Source organism: Dryobates pubescens, chromosome 23, assembly GCF_014839835.1.
Source record: "Dryobates pubescens isolate bDryPub1 chromosome 23, bDryPub1.pri, whole genome shotgun sequence".
Lineage (NCBI taxonomy): Eukaryota > Metazoa > Chordata > Aves > Piciformes > Picidae > Dryobates > Dryobates pubescens.
The window spans coordinates 16,048,269-16,067,932 of NC_071634.1; the positions used below are offsets into that span (position 1 = coordinate 16,048,269).

At 43.7% G+C, this 19,664-nt stretch overlaps 1 protein-coding gene across 1 annotated transcript; it reads right to left on the reverse strand.

Annotated features, from left to right (window-relative positions):
- Positions 1-440: 440 nt before the first annotated feature.
- ANAPC4 (anaphase promoting complex subunit 4) lies at positions 441-19,366 on the reverse strand. Its single transcript, XM_054172195.1, has 28 exons — positions 19,211-19,366; positions 18,364-18,469; positions 17,074-17,206; positions 15,591-15,665; positions 15,437-15,463; positions 15,297-15,341; positions 14,400-14,484; positions 13,906-14,016; positions 12,906-12,989; positions 11,918-12,004; positions 11,205-11,269; positions 11,069-11,111; positions 10,888-10,964; positions 10,344-10,444; positions 10,213-10,264; positions 9,848-9,903; positions 8,628-8,674; positions 7,654-7,710; positions 7,441-7,497; positions 6,811-6,904; positions 5,422-5,519; positions 4,880-4,941; positions 4,752-4,790; positions 4,563-4,664; positions 3,341-3,418; positions 2,415-2,585; positions 1,690-1,813; positions 441-1,081 (listed from the first exon to the last, which is right to left on the reverse strand). The coding sequence occupies exons 1-28, from the start codon at positions 19,316-19,318 to the stop codon at positions 866-868; spliced, it is 2,400 nt and encodes a 799-aa protein (XP_054028170.1). The 5' UTR covers positions 19,319-19,366; the 3' UTR covers positions 441-865.
- Between the last annotated feature and the right edge of the window lie 298 nt (positions 19,367-19,664).

Sequence of the window (19,664 nt, forward strand, 5' to 3'; positions counted from 1 at the left end):
GCAGGGAAGGAAACACCCCACAGGTTTCTAAACACTGCTTCCAGATTCTGTTGCTCAGCACTACATCATTCCTACAGCAATATATTAATGAGCAAGCAACTTGGCTGTGCTGCAGCTTATGCAGGGAAGAGAGTGTCAAATGGGAATGAAAAAGAAAGCAGACTCTGTTGTAACTTTTCATTACAAAATTGCCAGATGGAGAAGGCAGACTGTCAGGAGCAATCTCACAGGAAGGAGAGAGGCTGAGACATGAAAACATTTGACAAAACACAGAGACAAACACAGCTCCACACAGAGAGGAATGCTGCACTGAGGCCTGCACAGACTGAAATAGTGTGTCACTGAGGGCAGAAGTTAACAACAGCATTTTTACAAGGATGTAAACCTGGTTGTCTAAGTAGTCTTATGCTGCTCTGCAAGCTTCTTCTTGGCCGTGCACTCTCAGATTGCAGCTCTGGAGGAAGTTTCTGTACCCATTACTAGAACACAGAGTCTGAGAAGCAAAGAATTGGGTCCTGAGTTTTGCTGTTTCACACACAAGTTCATTTTATCTGAACAACAGTAGTCAGGGCTGCACAGGTTGGCTACAAACCAGCTGTTGGTATTTATTCTTCTCCTCACCTGCAAAAAACTGCAAATAGAAAAGCCCTCAAAGAAATTTTGTTCATACCAAACCATGTGCCAGAAAAACCAACCAACCAAAAGGATCAAACAAACATACTGGAGAACACAGAGTCTTTGCTGAGCAGCAGTACAGAACTCTGACACACAACATCCTGCTGCAGCTGCTCCAGCAGGGTCAGGATACATCCATCAGCACCATGAAGGTAGAGTCTTGGTCCTTCACCACTACAAAAGCTTAATGTCAAGGATCCAAACTCAATTCCTGATCTTCATTTTCATCAGGTAGCTCCTCAGCAGCTGCACCACACACATTGTCCTGGTTCTCTGCAGACTGATTTAGTTCATCAGGTTCCCCAGCTGCAGCCTGAGTTGTTTCTTCTTCCTCTTCTTCCTCAACTTCCCCATCATCCTCTACGTCCATCTCAAACACTCTCACATGACGGAGATTTGAACTCAGCTGAGGAGACATTAAGAAGTTTTAGTTATTAAATGAAGTCTTCAATACCACTTGAAATGTCAGCAGATAGCTTTGAAAAACATTTTGTCTTTGAAAAACAGAGGTGTCAGGGAAATTAGCAACTTTTTTACTGTTCAGCAGGCTGAGGAGTAAAGCAAGCAGCTCTGCTAAGTTCAGTTAGAGTTCTTCCACGCTGCGTTATGAGAGAGGTGCGAGTGTGTGCTGACACACTTCTAACACATTGACAGAAGAGTCTAGTTGTTAAAAACATAACTTTATGTATGAGCTTAAAGTTTTTCAAAGGTGGTTTTTCAAAGCCAAGCAGCAGTAAGATCAGCTGTTGGTAGTTACAGAAAGGCACATCCCCTCTCTGCAGAAAGAAACAGTGAACTACATCAAGCTTTGGTTCACCATTTCTCTCCCACCATCCCCTGTCTTTTGGAGCATCTGAAGTGGTCCTTTATGAAGGGAGGTGCAAATATGTAACAAAATCCATGAGTGGGAGGCAATGGTACCACAGCACACCCAGGGTGTGAAGGAAATCAGCAGAACAGCCTCAGTATGCTGCTTTCATTGTTTACAGGCTTGTTCCCAGACACTTTACTTACCACACAGGACACCTTTCTAATGCCATTTACAGAAACATACTGAGCTTTCATGTTCTCCAGCACCCTCCACTGATTCTCCAAGAAGACAGTATGTGTGGGTACCTCACCACACTGCTCATCCAGCCTGCACACAGCAAGAAGAAAAACTCAAAGCTAGGCCAAAAAACACAATTACAGTACTAAGAAAAAACCTGTCTATTTCTTTTATGTCTAGGTTTGATTATATCACATGCAGCAGGCAGATGAGCATTTGAGACCATCATAACACTGCTACATACACTCTAGAGCAGGGGATCCAACTGTGGAGACAAAGCATTTGCCTCAGCTGAACCTTGAAAAAGTAAAAGATTACAGCAGGTGAGAAGGGAGGGTGAAGCCTGATCTTCCCACAAGTAACAGCTACAGGAGGATGTGGGTGGCCTTCCTTCAAGCCTCTCCTCTGCAAGAGGAGCAGCTTCTGAACAAAGTCCTGGAGGCAATGTCTCCGCTTACACACAAGTTTGGCCTCCAAGAGCTTTCCAAGATACATCACTTCAGTTTACCTCCACTCATAGAAGACTGAATGAAGGAACTCTCTGCCTGTTACAGTGGGCAGGATTAGTTTGAAGTTGCTTTCAGTATTCCCTGTTCTTTCTTCAATATCTATTTTCTTTGTGACACACACAAGAAGTATTTCCAGTTCAGTATGGCTCTTTGTTTTGAGGTTGCTCAGTTTTTCAGTGTACCTTTTAGTAGAATCCCAGATGAATTCTCTGTCTTGGTCCTCATCTGCATACACTGAAGATAAAGGCAGCTGAGCCAAGACCCTCTCCTTCCCCTCTTGTTCCACACTCTCCTTCAGAACTACAGTTACAGTTTCATCATCATAGAAGTGTGCATCTAAACAACTGTAGCACCTATGGGAAAACAGAAAATTAGAAAGCATAAAGTGAATGCAGGACTAAAATATTTTCCATCTGCACAGCATTCATGTTAAAAAGTATTCAGCAGTTAAGAGTGAGCCTTACTGTGAAAGATAAAGGTCAGTCATGCAGCTAAGAGACTGACACACAGCCAGCCAGCCACAGCCCCGGCAGGCTCCTGTACCATGCAACAAAAATTACTCTGAAGGGAGAAGAACACAAAACAACTTGCTAGCAATTTTGTTTCTTCCCATTTCATGTGAAACATAAGAAACAGAAAACACAAACACCTAAGCAACTTTAGAAACATGGCTGAAGGGAGGGCAACCACACCTGGCCTCTCCACATGAAAAGGATGAGCTTAGTCTGCCAGGCCTTCTAAGATACCTTTGGTTCAGGTGCATAAAGTCTCACTCTGTCATAGTTAAAAAACATAAGCAAGAGCTGTTTCCAGCACCTCTGTTTCTTGCATGTGTGCCAAAGCTGTCATTTTCAACCAGAGAAGTGCACTTTACCTGACCTTTAGATGAAGTGCAAAACAAGATGCCCACACTCCTGCAGCTGTGTCATTTCTAACACTGTGATGCACCCAGAGAATACAAGCTGGTGCAGTTCTGAAAGTGGTAACTTGCAGGGTAAGAGCCAAACTATGGTGCCTGAGAAGTTAACCTAACATAGAACAGACACTGGAAAAGGTGGTCTTCAATTCAGCTATCTGCAGTTGAGGAGGAAAATGCAAATCTGCTGACCTGGAGTCCAAGCTCTCATTTATGCTGTTGTTCAAGAAGTTTCCAAACTCCACTGCCAGAATTCCATTACTGATTGACCTGGAAGACAACTTTCATTACTTCAGTGACTAACTCCACTCACAGAGACTCCATACCCTCTGACACCAGCTGTGGCAAGAGATGGTGTAAGCCTGTCTAAGCCCAGCACAACACATGGCTAACATCTCCAAATGATGAAACTCATGGACGGGAATCTTCTGATGCCTTCTGCCCCTCAGCAAAATGTGACTAATGGAGAGAAATGGGCAAACTGTGCCTGGCTTGTGGGATACAGTTCTTGGCTGAACTCTTGGCTCAGTTGTCCTAGTCTCTGGTCCATTAAGTTACCTGGTACTCACATCTATGGAGAATGGGTTTAGACTGTTCTAGATTATCAGTGAGGGAGGAGCTAGGACAGAAAGTACACCACAAGGCTGCAATTCTACCAACAGCAGCTCTCAACTGAACACACAGAAGATAGTTTCACCATGCCTGCTATAGAAATCACCACTCCTATCACACTTTGTTATCTCCTCAACAGCAGAGATCATGAAAATCAGTATTTGACAGAGAAGAGGACTTTTTGCTGTTTTCTAAGCCCAGGTCATTTCAGTGATCCCACTGACAGAATACATCTTCAAAGGCTGTATCAGCACCAGTAGGCAGTGACAAACTGCACCTTGGACAGGAGCTCCTGCAGGGACACAAAACTACACACCAGAGTGATGTGCTCCATTTACTGCACCTAGGAGTCCACCTCCCATTTTTTTTTCTTCAGTATTAAATTACAGGCTGCAAGGGGTTAATCAAAGAACAGTATTTAGAGCAAGACAAGCAACTCTGGAAAGCTGACTCCCTGTCATTTTTCACAAGGTTGCACAAGCAGGTAGTTCTGTGAGAAGCAAAACTAAGGGACTCCTTTTTTTTTCCCCCCTCCTAAGCCTAAAACCACCTCGGGCCTTGTAATTCTAATACAACACAAACTCCTGCTGCAGTTTCCTACTGCACTTCCTAATGCCCCCCTCATTTTCTCTCGTGTCCAGGAAAGGTGGTACTCATGCTGCTCCTTCCTGCTTTTTACAAACAGATTCAAGTTCTAATGTCTCTGGCACACAGAATCTCAGAAACATTCAGGTTGGAAAGGACCCTCAGGGTCACCAAGCCCACACACATGCACCAACCACTTTTCCCCCCTCTGTCTTACCTGGAGGCATCAGTAGGTCTCCTCAAAATGTAGATTTTGGAAATAGAGTTTTCTAATATGGTGAAGAGAACATAATGAATATTGGCTGTTTTATCATTCCACCTGTAATGCAGGGGGAGGAGATGAACATTTAGACCAAGCTTTAGTAATTGGTGATTGCCACAGAAGATGGAGTAGAAGCATACTCACAGAAATGGTAGTTTAAATAACTGAGGAGCAGAATCTTCACTGAAAAGGAACAAAAATAAGCAAAGCAGTTTACAAAATGCTGCTGTAATGTTATGCATCTGAGCTTTAGAGATAAAGGAAAGAACTACCTTGGAGAGGTTTTGTAGAGAGACATGCAGACTGCTTGATGCACTGACTTTCCAATCACATCCTAACAAACATAATGAGAAGAGGCCAAAAAATGCAGGCAGTTATTCATAATTATACATGGTTGTAAGAGAACAAACCCTAAAGCCCAAGCACCCTCCCAACCAAGAGGAACCTGAGTACATCAAAGGCAATATTGATAGTGGAATAAAAATGCCCAATGCAAATACTCCTAACACTTGTTTCATGTTTCTTCACAATGTATGGCCTAATGGACAGCCAGCTAACAGTTACCCAGTACACAGCACACACACCAAAAAGCTAACTAACATTAAAGCCAGAGGCCAATAATGTGGGAATGGAAGATAAGAAACAAAAAATCCTCCCTAGCCAAAGGTTTGTGGCAGAGTGGAAGCTGGGCTACATGTTCTCCCCAAAAGGCAAAGAATGAAACTGCAGGCCTTACCCAGCCATGACCACGAGCTTCAGCTGACTGCTCCCCCCCAGAAGAAAGTTATCATTTATGTGATGTACATGGACTTACTGCTGGCTTTTGCAAGCACTGGTCAATGACCTCTTCCATTTGCCTCTTGACAAAATGCAGTGACTTCTCAGGGTAGTAGGGAAACAGGAGTGGACTTTCTGCAAACAGATGAAGCTGATTTTAAAAGCTGCTTGTATGGCTCATTGGAATGAGGCCCTTCCCTTCTCATTGAGTTAGGTCAGCAGAGAATTCTGTTACAAGACAGTTGATGCTGTATTAGTTTTAGAGTCTATGGTTTCTGAAGTTAAACAAGAATCATTTTTCACCATCTGCTTGACATAATCTTCACTTTTTTTTCCCCACCACTAATTAACAAAATAGTCTCAGACTCTGGTGAAAGACAACAAGTTAGGAGACTCCCTTTGTTACAGAGTCACATGGTAAAGACAAGGGGTAATGGGGACAAGCTGCTACTGGGGAGATTCAGGCTGGATGCCAGAAAAAAACAACTTTTTTTCCACCATTCAAACTATTCAACAATTGGAATAAACTCCCAAGGGAGGTGGTGCACTCCCCTACATTAGAGAGGTTCAACCTCAGCTTGACAGAGTGCTGAGCCAGCTCATTTAAACTATATTCTTACCCTGAAAGGCTGGACTAGATGAGGTCCCTATGACTTTCCCCCAGGTGTGATCTACATGCAATGATTACTTTCTTGAACTGGAACCAGACATCTCCTGGGATTCTTTTCAAGCCAACCTTTCTGAGACTGCTTCACTATAAATAGGAAACTCCTAATACTCAGAAAACAGGAACTGACTGGTAAACAGCTACATAAAACCTGTGTGAAATAACAAGGCCCATTTATTTTCATAGAATCATAGAATCAACCAGGTTGGAAAAGGCCTCAGAGATCATCAAGTCCAACCTAGTAAGTATTACCGAATACTTAACACCTCCTGACAACTAAACCGTGGCTCCAAGTGCCACATCCAAGCCTTTTTTGAAGGCCTCCAGGGATGGTGACTCCACCACCTCCCTGGGCAGCACATTCCAATGCCCAATTACTCTTTCTGGGAAGAACTTTCTCCTCACCTCCAGCCTAAGCTTCCCCTGGCACAGCTTGAGACTGTGTCCTCTTGTTCTGGTGCTGGTTGCCTGGGAGAAGAGACCAACCCCCACCTGGCTACAACCTCCCTTCACGTAGTTGTAGAGAGCAATAAGGTCTCCCCTGAGCCTCCTCTTCTCCAGGCTAAGCAACCCCAGCTCCCTCAGCCTCTCCTCACAGGGCTTGTACTTGAGATCTCTACTCAGGTGAAGACCTATGACTAGCACTATAGAAGTAACTCCTGAGCAGGCAAAGACAGCTTGCCCTTCTACATTTGTTCCATTCTACATCTAACTTTAATTCATTTTCAGTTGTTACTAAAGCACCTCTAGTAAAGTTACCTTTAAGATGAGTACTGTTTTTGAGGAAGTTAAACCACTGATTTCCCTCTGTATTAGGAGGTGATACAAGGTCATCATCTTCATCTTTCAAGTACTACAAAAGAAACAGACATTGGTTAAGACTGAATTTGAAGAGCAAGGGACATTAAAATTCACCTCCAACATTGTCCCTCACGAGTCTTAATTTTTTTCTTCTTAATTTAGCATGTCCTTGCCCTGAAACTAAACGTTCCACCCCTTCTGGAAACAAGAAGAAAAACCAGCTGTTAGGTATCTAAGATCGCAGTGGTGTTTCCATAAGAAGCTGACTTTCACATCAAGTTTGAGCACCACTGTTTTGAAAGCCAGCGATGAATGGCACAAAGACAAACACCACACTGCAGCTTTACATTGCTATTGCTGGCTGCAAAGAAGCTTCCCCCTTTGGCTGAAGGTACTGTGCTGCCTCACACACGCTGTAAGATGTGTTTTCAAACATTCCTTTGCCTAATAAAGGGGCAAATAATTAAAATGTTTTCCTTTACCTTTACTGGAATGTGCAACACAGAGCAAAAAGAACAGAGAAGAGAAAATGGGCACAGCTTTAGAAGTTTCTCCACCTAAGGATTTTCTCCTTCCCTGCTTCTTTACCTGGCCAACTCTCTCCACATTGAAGTACTTCCCTTTACGGTTGTAAAGTTCTGGTGCCTGAAAGAAGAAAGCAAACAAAGCAATTATTTAAACTCAAAGAAGTAGTAGTGTACAAAAAGCTGACTGAATTATTTTGTCACAAATCTTTTCAGATTCAACTCTTGGCAGCAAAAAGAGTCAGATGCTTGTACTTGGCAGACTAGCAGAACTCACCTCGTTGAAGTGCTCAGTAAGGAAATCAGCAACAAATGTGATATCCTTTTGAGTCATCTAAAAGGGGAAAAAAGAAAAAGGGGTGAGAAAAGGATTAAAAGCACATTTCAGTGAGCACAAAACACATGCTCTGCAGGCTGAGCAAGTGCAGCTCCCTCAGACTGTCCTCACAGGGCAAGTGCTCCAGCTTCCAACCTTCTTAGGAGCCCTCTGCTGAACTCACCCCACTTTATTCCTGTCTCGTACAGGAGGACCTCAAACTAGAGAGAGTATTCTAGATGTGATCTGATGACTCCTGAATAAGGAGAGTGACCACTTCTCTTGACCTCCTGGCCATGCTTTTAGTACAGCCCTGGCTACTCTTGACCACCTTCACTGCCAGGGCACACTGCTGGCTCATGCCCACCAACATGCATCCACCAACATCCCCTAGCCCATCTCAGTAGAGCTGCTCCCCACCCAGCTGGGGCCTTGCTGTGCAAGTGCAGGAGGTGAATGGTTCCACAGGACAGAACCTTGCATTTGCCTTTGTTGAACTGCAGGATGTCCCTGTCTGTCCATTCCTCCAAGCCTGCCTGTTTCCCTCTGGAAGGCACCTCTGCCCTTGAGTGCTTTAACTGGTTGACCCAGTGCGATGGTGCCTGGTGCAGGTGTATTCCACCTCCTCTAGTAGGGCATTGGAAAAGGTGTTCAAATCCCATTCTGGCAGCCACTTATGACACATTAAGAGCTGCTATACACAGAGGTCTCACATTCACACACAGTGTACTAAAGAGAGTAGCACAAAAAGAGAAATCAGAAAAGGCAATTCATGCCAGACAGGCATCGGTGTGAATCTGCAAGCATCAACATTTCCAGACAAGTGACAGACACTCTCTCCTTTAAGTTTGGGAACAAAAATAAACCTTCCACCTTGCACTCAAGCCAAGCAGAACACAGACACAGCACCATGCATTAGCAAATGCTACTATTACCTTGTTCAGCTCTGGAAGCACATGATCTTCTGACATCCTCAACATGGCTTAGGGGGGAAAAATGATACTCTTACTGCATTGACATGAATATGGTTTTCCTAATATCCTTAATTTACCATGGCTATGGAATAAGACACTGCTGATAAAACAGGAAAGATTGTCAGAAGCAAGAGAGTCTGGAACAAAGAATTATGAATTGAGACTGAAATTAAGAGTCTCACTTGCCCCAGCAGCTTAGAGCACAAATCCTGCAGGATTTTCATCTTTAATTTTTACCAATGATCTTGTACCCTGTACAAGACTGAGATAAGGTTATTACAAAAAGAGGACATAAGGATTTATTCATCTACATACTAGGAGCAGTAAAATGCATATAAATGGACACATATATACTCATCAACATTGTCATGCCTGGAACAAGGTGTTTAAGAGAGCTGCACAGAAGTAATTTTAAATCAGTGAGGCTTAGACAAACAGTTCTCTGTTTGCTTTCAACCCAGCAAGCACAGTGAACATTTAAATGATGAAAGTTCTAAGTTTATGACAGACAACTCTCTGACAGTTCTGCTTTCTGCAGTTTTCACAGTTGAAATTATGATAGCCCTGCTACTAAGTGCTAACACTGCAGTTCTGGTGCTGTCACAGTGCCTGGTAAGACTGCTTCATTTTTAAAGTGGTTGTAAAAAGGTCAGTTGTAAACTTATTTATAACCCCTTTATTAAATGAAGCAGGCTGAAATACAGCATTCTGCACTTCCTTCTAACATTTTACCTGCAGCTACCCAGCTTCAACTGGGAGGTGGCTATTGAGTGCATTCAGAGACTGTTCACAGCTTCTGTGTATAACCCTACAGGTCTCCACCGGAGAAAACAGAGAGTGGCAAAGTATCTAAGTATACTTCAAATCTGATGTAAGCTAAATGCAGCCCTTTGATTTCTTCAAGTCAAGACCAGCAAATCACTCCTGGAGCAGACAAACTTGGAGTAACACTAGAGGTGAAGTACAGGCAACCCCCACTGTACACAGACTGAGTTTAATTAAGAACTACCAAATTTATCATCTGTTTAATATGATAATTACTCCTGCCTCATCAACTGTAACCTCTTAGATGTCCAGAAGATTACTATGATAGAAATCAACAGATGGCTGTAGCTAAGGCTGGCTTAATTACTTGCTGACTTTCCAATGCTTACAATAGAGAGCAGACACTGGATGCTTACCCACGTAGAGCCACCGGAAAAAAGCTTTGAAGTTTTTCATACTACTGTCAATAACTCTGAGCAAGAAACACAAACAATAATACATGAGATTTAAACATCACAAGCTGCTCCAGGCTTCAGTCTCACCTTTACTACAGAGAGGCCTACCCAGCATTGTCAATTCTGTAAAAAATGCCCAAGGGAACTTTCCCAGTGGGACTGCTCCTAAGGTATCAAGTCTAGGAGATGCTGCAAGAGAGGATAAAAGCTCACCACTACCAGAGGAGTCCTGCTCTCCCAACCTGCCCTGTTCCCAGCCATGTGCTCCCCCTTAGGTGCAAGACCCACCTGGCACATTTTGCAAACTGTCCAGACTTTGTACTTACTGAAGCAGCTCATTTGCTTTCAGGATGAAAGATCCAACAGCAGTAATAGCCTCTGCAAAGAGAGCTAACCGTCATTATTAAGCTCTCGCAAGTGCAACCAGAGTGGTCAAGTATCACACACACCACTGTACCTTCAATCCCAGAAGCATCTAATCCCAGAGACTCATATTTTTGTTTCCACAAAGCCATTCCTTTCAGTTCACTCAGGTGGTACAACAGTGCCTCAGAGCCACTAGGAAGGCAAAGCAAAGAAGCACAATCTCTTAGCCACCCTTTGCATATTCACTGCATGCTATACTTTTATCACTTAATGTGCAAAGTGGAGAGCTTTATGAGGTGGTCTGGCATGGAAGGGTTCAAGAACCACTTCAGAGAAAAGCAAGTGTTGTCCTAATGATTTTAACCACCACAGGAAGCTGGTGTGAATATTTTGCATACATCCTATGAACACACCAGGCAGTGATGCACAGGGGCAGCTGATCTGTCACGGAGACCACTCTAAATACTTCAAACAGTTCTCCACCACCCAGAAGTCAAATAGTGCATCTTGCCATGATCACAGCCTCTGCACCAGCACACCCACACACAAAGAACAACCCACACAACATAATGGCTTTTAGCAAAGCACAGAGCACGCCATGTAATCTGCAATTCATTGGACACACTGTGACTTACCTCTGCAAATGGCTTATGACCAGCTTTTGTATACTGGAATAGGAAGACTCAATGGACTGACCAAGTTTTTTTAAGCCCTGGTAAAATAGAAGAAGAAATACAAACATATAACAATGTTCTGTTAAGAGATAGATTAATAAATTCATTATTTTAGTATGCTATAAAGAACAATTGAACATACCTTTACTGTCAGTTGGTTCATTAGTAATGCCTGAAGCTCCAGGCTGAAGGGGTGAGGGAGAGAACCAAAAATGCATTGATTTTTGTATTTCAATATCAAATGCAAATGCATACTCAGATAAAACAACAGTAACTACCTTGCTTTGCCCCACAACAACAGCTGCATAAACTCATCCTGAACAGAAGTGGTTGTATTCTTTTCCTGTCAGTCAAAATGATTGAAATAAGATTGGTGAAGAGATTAAATCCAGGCTGCCAAATAAGCTCACAAACATTTCAAATAAAGCATGCTGGAAAACCCACTCATATCCTTGAGTGCTGAAACCAGACTACTGCTCTCTGGATCAGTACTCCAATTGTATTACTCAGTAAAAATTCCAAGCAGTTTGCCATCACCAAGAATGTCTTTTTATATAAATAAATAAGTCCTTGAATTAACTTCTACCCATGATCAATAAACACAAAATCTAAGCAAATCCAAGAGCATCTCAATCATGGCTCTGCTGAAGCAGGCTCTAAGTGTGTGTGGCTGTTACTCAACACTTAAAGCACAAAGAGCACAACCTTAAACAGAAAGCAACTGCTCAACAGTTGTGCAGGCTGAAAACTACCACTCCTGAGCAACTTAGAATAAATAAAATCAGGCAGTATCACAAGACAATCTTGCTTGACTGTACTCAGCTTCATGGTCAGAGCACTTGACACACAGCTTCTAGGCTGCCTCTGAACTGCAGAGATTGTCACCTGGAGGCACTCTGCATGAACACCACTAGGATATGCAGCATGTTAACAGCAACAGAGCTACTGCAGAAGAAGTTTTTCTCCAACAGAATGTTTAATCCTACAGTACCTGGACAAACTTGGTTAGTCGTGAGTCCATCTGCATCAGTATTTCTTCCCAAGCTTCACACATACAGGTCAGTGACAGCTTTATATACTGTGACACAGATACAGACATAAACCTCATTCTGCTGTCCCCCCTTCCAAACACATGCAAGCAGTGGACATTATAATGCCACAGGAAGATAAACTGTAGGTATTATGTAACATTTTACTATCAAATTCACAGAATAGACCTCCAGAAACATCTGGTCCAACCCCACTGCCAAAGCAGGTTCATCTAAGGCAGGCCACACAGGAACGAATCCAGGCAGGTTTTAAAAGTCTCCAGAGAAGGAGACTGCACAACCTCTCTGGGCAGCCTGTTCCAGGGCTCCAGCACCCTCACAGGAAAGGAGTTTCTCCTCATGTTGAGGTGGAACTTCCTTCATTCCAGTGTGTGATTCTGTTGCCCCTCATTCTATCACTGGGCATCAGTGAAAAGAGACAGGCCCTATCTGCTTGACACCCACCCTCAATGTATTTGTAAACACTGCTCAGATCCCCTCTCAGCCTTCTCTTTTCCAAGCTAAGCAGCTCCAGATCTCTCAGCATTTCCTCGTATGAGAGATGCTCTATGCCCTTAATCATCCTTGTAGCCCATTGGTGGACCCTCTCCAGTAGTTCCCCATCTCTCTTGAACTTGGAAGCCAAAAACTGCACACAATACTCCAGATGAGGTCTCATTAAAACAGAGCAGAGGGGCAGGAGCACCTCCCTAAGCCTGCTGGTCACACTCTTAAGGCACCCCAGGAGATCATTTGCCTTCTTGCCCACAAGGGTGTATTGCTCTCTCATGGTAAACTTGCTGCCCAGCAGGACTCTTGAGGTCCTTCTCCAATTTGGAGTTCTACACTTACTTAAAAGCAAATTAAGCTTCCTATTAGAAAACACTTGTTTTGATTGCATTAAGAATGTAAGGAGTGTGGTATTAAAAGGATGTGGTAGGACCACTGTACCTGCAGCAGAGTTGAAATGTGAGTAAACTTCCGAGCCATTCGAGTCACCTCAGGTAAGTAACTTGACAACAGACTGGTGTCCAGCTGTAAGAAATGAACCAAGCAGCAGTCAGGAGATGATTTGTCTTTCAAGAAAACTTGATTACAGAAATAAAGACAGACTGAGAGGACCCACAGAAAAACCTGTCATTTCTCATTTCCTTAAAGCTGGTTTTAAGAGGGAAACAGACTTAATTCAAAGGGGCCATAAATCTTTGTAATACACCCATAAAAACTCCTGAAAAGATTCCTCATTTTGAAGTTCTAACAGTAATAGTTTTAAGCAAGACTGTTCTGGACAGACTGGATAATCAACTGCACTGATGCTGTGCCTTTGTGTGCAGAATGAAGAAATTCTGCCTAACTGTAAATGTAACACTCATTTATTCAATTAAAGCAATGCTGAAAAAGAATTCCTCAGCTCATCATCATCAGTCTCATCAGTGAAACTGCCTGTCAGCAGAAATCCGTAAGCTGAATGGGGGTGAAACCACAGAATTGTCAGGGTTGGGAGGGACCTCAAGGATCATCCAGTTCCAACCCTGCCATGGGCAGGGGGGTTTGAACTAGATGATCCTTGAGGTCCCTTCCAACCCTGACAATTCTGTGATTCTATGGTGAAGAACTTCTCCCTAATATCTAATCTAAATCTCCTCTCCTTTAGCTTGGATCCATTCCCCCCAGTCCCATCACTACCTGACACCCTAAAATGTCCCTCCCCAGCTTTCTTGGAGCCCCATTCAGATACTGGAAGGCCACAATTAGGTCTCCTTGGAGCTTTCTCTTCTCCAGACTGAACAACCCCAACTCTCTCAGCCTGTCCTCATAGCAGAGCAGCTCCAGCCTGCAAGTAATAGTTTGGTGTTTTTTCTGCAAATGGTGGGAAAGCAACAAAGCTACCAGAACATAATGAAAAAGGAAAATTTACTTTAAAATAATATCTCAAAATGATTTTACTTGCCTGAAAATATGTTATCTCTGCTTCACTGTCTGGAGAGTCTTGTATCTCTGTAATAACTGATAATGACTTCAGATCACTAGACAAACACAACCCATGACAGGAACCTGCCACCTGAAAGAGCCCAGTTTGGAAGTTAATGACATCTTGCCTTTCCTCTATGATTGCATTTACTGCTCTAACACATTCACACACAAAGAGGCCTGTGGGCAGTGACATGGGAAAATGAAGTGGAATTTCCAGCCACAGACCAGGAACAAACCCACTCCTTTTACTGTGGATTAATGTTGAACTTACTTTCATTTGAAACCAGCTGTTAAAATCACCAGAGTCAGAACATCTTTCCAGTGGTAACCACACAAGCCAACAACTTTTCCTGTCTCTAAAATTCAGCAAGCCAGTTTCACTTATGTGTAAGCAGAGCCACAGGTCTTTTTTTCATTCAGTTCAGCTGTACTTTGGTATATTATGAAGAAAAAAATATGGAAAGAACATACCCCAGTTACTGTAGCAATCTTGAACATTCCATAAGCATAAATCTCAATAAATCCTGAGCTGCCCCCAAGGACAAGAGCATTAAGCCTGCAGAAACACAAGAAGGTGTTGAAGAGCATACTGACACAAATTCTAATTCTTAACACTGAAATTCCATCCCTTTACAAAAGAGCCTCTAAAGAATCACTGACCAAGAGGAAACATTGTGCTGCTGCCTAGGCTCCACCAAATTTAAAAGCAAACAAACAAAAAGCACTAACTTGGATTTCACTGCTAAGGCCTGCCTCGAACACTGACAGAAAGAATATCAGTTATGAAGTTATCTGAAAGAGTGAGGGGAAAAAAAATTACAGAGTTGAGGCACAGAAGAGGTATCAAGTTTTTGAAAGGAGCAGCTGGTGATAAACTGAGATGTAAAGTTTGACATAAAAAGGATGATTCTCAGTGGTGAGACTGCAAGGAACAGAAGTGACTGGAAAAACAAGGTACAGACTTCAAACACCCTCCCCTCAAACATGTACCACAAGCACTCCACAAAGCCAGCCTCAGCCTGCTAAGCCACATTTCCTCCAGCATCTCCTCACGTGTTTTCCTAGTAAGAGATGTTTATTTTAAAGTAACCTAAATACAGCTGATCTCAGAACTCATTTTAAGTGTAGCTAACCCCTCTAAATCAAGGGCCAAAGGCATAAACTGATGGTGACTCCTTTTATTTTAATGCATTGTTTGAACTTCATCTTTGTACATGAAAACAAGAGACATTCCCTACCTTTTCTCCAGGATCCTTAAAAACAGATTATGAACAACTTAAAAGTAAACCCACTCAGCCCCTATTGCACAGCTTGAAAAAGTCACCAACACAAAACCCCAAACCAAAACCACTAAAGCCCACAACTTACCTTACATCACCCAGAAGCTTCATAATCTCATCTGACTTTTCCTCACTGAAAACACAAAGCCCATGGTTGAGGTTTATGTATCTTGTCTCGACACCAGAAAGCAAAATAAAAGAAGATCCAGAGAGATGACAATCCCTTACCTGAAAATTTTTGCAGTGGTACTGTAACTGAAAACAAAAGAATTGTTGTCAACAGTGAGCAGACAGGCACCTACAGAGCACTGAAAATGAATAGCCAAACCAATGACAAACCCCAACCAACTGTATCTTCCCAAGCTTACTGTGCAATGCTTACTTTTTCGGCAGCGTTGGTAACTTAGGCAGAAGGAGATTTGATTCATCCTCAGCATTGTAAAAGGAAGTGAGAACACTGCAAAAAAGCAGCAAGACTGATTTACCACCCAAGCTGTAAGAATGGAGTGAGGGGAAGGTGAGGTCTTTCTCACTTCAGGGTTACAACAGATTGTGTGGATTAGTTACAAATACCAGAGGGTAATCCCTTATGGAGCCTTTAATAATTTATCAAATGCTCAAACTAATTAAAAAAGTCTGAGAAATCTTTGGTATTTTTCACTGCCACCAAAGGAGAATACAAGGTTTGTATCTGCTGGCTCAGTAGCTTGACACCAAATCCCTCATCATCTGTATTGCAGTTACTCCCTGAGGCTGTTTAAACCCTGTACAGCCCTGAGGTACAAACTACCTACACCTCACAAAAGCCTCACTCTGAAGGCACACAGTGAGAGGAAGAGTGAAGTGCAATACATAATACCACACCTCAGACATGACAGAAGGATGAGATTCCCCATCAGGAGGTAAGTCTATCCCCATCAGAAGAATGCTGGAGTGATTTAAGATGCAGTTATTTTCCAGCTATTTTAGGGTTGGTGTTTTCTGGAGGTGGTGCTGGGGAAGCCCCAAAAGCCAGGCTTACACCACCTCCTGTTTTAAAAATCTATGTTTTGTTTGATTATTGTCTTGCACTGAAATAAGGTGCACATCAGAGGTTTCTGGAAGGGACCACAAAGCCCTCCAGCTCACAAAGCTGCTAAAAATACTCTTGATGCCACAGAGCTCATGGCCACTTGGTCAGTCTGACATCCTGAAGCAAGCACATTCCCAGCAGCATTGCCAGTGGGGTTGGATACAACACCAAAGGCACATCATGAAAGCAAAAGTGAAGGAAGATTTAAATGCAATACTGATTCTAACAAAACAGATTAACATAACATTATTATAGTTTAATTCATTGCTATCAAAGTAAACTGGATTAGAATAGAATAGAATAGACCAGACTAGGTTGGAAGAGACCATTGAGATCGAGTCCAACCTATCATCCAGCACCATCTAATCAACTAAACCATGGCAGCAAGCACCCCATCCAGTCTCTTCCTAAACACCTCCAGTGATGGTGACTCCACCACCTCCCTGGGCAGCCCATTCCAAAGGCCAATCACTCTATGAAGAACTTCTTCCTTACATCCAGCCTAAACCTGTCCAAGTTAACTCTAGACTAAGCAGCTCTCAAGAGGTGAGTGCTCAAGAATATGGTGAAATTTTTCTGTATAACCTAAAGAACTATGACTAAGGTATCAGCACTAAAAATGAGCACATGAAAAGTGCCTATTCTTAAAAAAGGAAAGTTTTAGCCAAGCAGTTTAAAAAAAAACCACCCAGTTTCATAATATTATTTTATATGACTGTTTGTAACATACTAAGTTATTAGCAAGATGCCACTACAGAGCCCATAATTTACTCCTAGGGTTTGTCAGGCTCACCTGCTTTCCTCAGTCACTTCCATCCAGTGCATGTATGTAATGGAGGAGTCCACAGAGAAGGAGTGCAAGCTCTCAGGCTTTTCTACATCACACAGAATAATCCTCTTGGTATCAGTAAGGCCAAAAGCCAAAACTAGAGAAAGAGAAGCAAAATGCATCAATAACTTTGCTATTTGTTATTGCCAGATTGTGCAAAACTTTGTACTTGATGCTGAACTGAAAGTTCTGTCTAGTACTTAGCTTTGAACTTTGAGGGTTCAAAGCTAAGTACTAGACAGAACTTTCTCTTTGCCTAATTAAAACTCTTCCAAACTTTGATTCTAATAAGTAGATTTCAAGTGCAAATTTGAACTCCTATCATAATTTAGGTGATAATTTAAGCCAAAGGCCTGATTTCACAATGACTTATTTACATGTTAAAATGAACATGCTACCAGTAACAGTCCTGATAAAGCAGAGCCTTCAGTTTCTGCCAGTTGGAGGCCAACATGACACAGCTGGCTGTCCATCAGAAAAGTTTGGGGTTTACTACAAAAAAATACAACAAAGTGACAATGCAAGACTTGCTAAGCAACTTTTGCATCACCTTCCTAACTTTATTCATCCAAAAAAGCACGTGGCAGGCACAAATTCCTGTGCTTGCTTTCCTGGAAGCAAAAGCCACCAGCTTTAAGTTTGTTCAGCTCCTCAGATCTCATCACAAAACAATACACAGACTTTTAACCCACGTGTCATGGAAGAGAATTGTTCCCATTCTCCCACCTCTGAGTCAAACAATTAACTGATTTCCAGCCTAGGTTTACTAAGCTGCTAATTTCAATGTTATTCCTGCTGATAAGGCAAAGGCTTTTTTTGTTCTTTTTAATGATTATTATTTCTTCTCTGATGTATTAGTAGAGCAATTTGAGCCTCCAAAGTTCAGCTTATACTACACAAGCTAAGCTCTTCAGTCAGTCCTGATCAGACAATCTCTCTCACTCCCAATAAATTTGTAGTTCATACAAAAATATTCTGCTTATTTAGGGAACTGCAAGTTGTGCTACACCTTGGAAAAGCTGCATTTTGAAACCAAATTCACCTTACAAATCTTTCTTGCAACTGCTCTCACCAACAACCCTAAAAATCTATTACTTTGAATAAACCCACATAAAGCTAAGCCACCCCCTCCTCTCTTCAAACACAGTTTACTTGAGAATTTCCTTCACAGGTAGAAGTATCATCACCACAGCTTCCACGGGCTTTTAAAGGGATTCTTATTGCACCATTATCACCTCATATACTCGACATTACTTTTGCCATCTGGTCTCCACGCAAGAGCAGTCACTTCTTTTCCTGTGTTTTCATTGGGAGGCAAACTCCACACCCGCTGAAAGTTTGCAAGGCGGTGAAGTAAAACCTGCAAAGCAAACAGGTTGCAGAAAACATAAATAAAACCAAGCCACAGTCTTCCATTAACCCCAGGTTGTAAATCAGCCCAAGGTTCACTTTTTAAAACCATTTTTTAATAACTCCTGTGTCATAAAGGGAGAGTCTACCTGCTCCTCCAAGCAGGTGATTCATTCCCGTGTAATTTCAGAGGACAGAACACTGTTTACAGCAAAACTGAGCTCTGCTGTGCTCTGTATAAACCCAGAAGCCTGTGACCAACGGGGGATAGGTACCCAGACCCCTGCAGCAGTGACAGCCTGAAAGCACAGCATTCTCTCCTCACGCATGATTGCACACAACACTTCCAGGAAACAAACCAACCCCAACCAAAAAATCCAACCAACTTAAAAATAGCTTTAATTTAAACACGACACCTCCTGCGGTTTGAAATCCCGCTCGTGCAGGCAATGAGAGCACCCTCAGGGAAACTGCTTAGAAATTGGAAAGGAAAACGGGAAGCGGCAATAAAGCATTGACAAAGCCCCCTCGCTACCCTAAATGCTTAGGAGCGCTGTGCCCCAGCCAAGAGCCGAGGCACGGCAGGGGCCGCACGGCAGGGGCTGCTCTTTCCCGCCCGCAGCAGCCCTCCCTCCCTCCCTCCTCCAGTGCCTGCCGGCAGCCCCAGGCGCGGTCCGAACCACGGCCCCGGCCAACCCGCCCCCTGCTCCCGCTGCCCGCACCGGCGGCTCGGCAGGCCCCCATCACTCACCTCCCCCGCCCTGTTGGCCAAGGCGATGAGGTCCCTTTTGGGCGACCAGGCCATGAAGACGACCTCCTGGGGCAGCTGCTTCTCCCCGACCTGCCGGAAGGCGGGCATGGCGGCGGAGCTGCCCGGCCGGGCACCGGGGCCGCTGCGGGGGCTGGCTGAGCGCCTTCCGTGCCACCGGGCACCCCCTGACCCAGCACGTCGGCCCCTCCGCGCCCTCCGCTCCCGGCTTCCGGAGGCGGCGCTTCCTGCCGCGGCGGCGCTGGGGCCTGGGCGGCGCGGGGCCGTGTGCCTGCCCGTGCCTCGGCGCCCGGGGAGGCGGCTGCGGCTCTTCCCCTGCCCGCTGGGAACCCTGTGCTCCGCAGCGGGTTCGAGGGCTGTGCCCTGTCGCACGGGGCTGCGAGCAGTGCCCGCGGGGAGGAGGCGGAGCGGGCCCGGCGCTGGCTGGGGGCAGCTG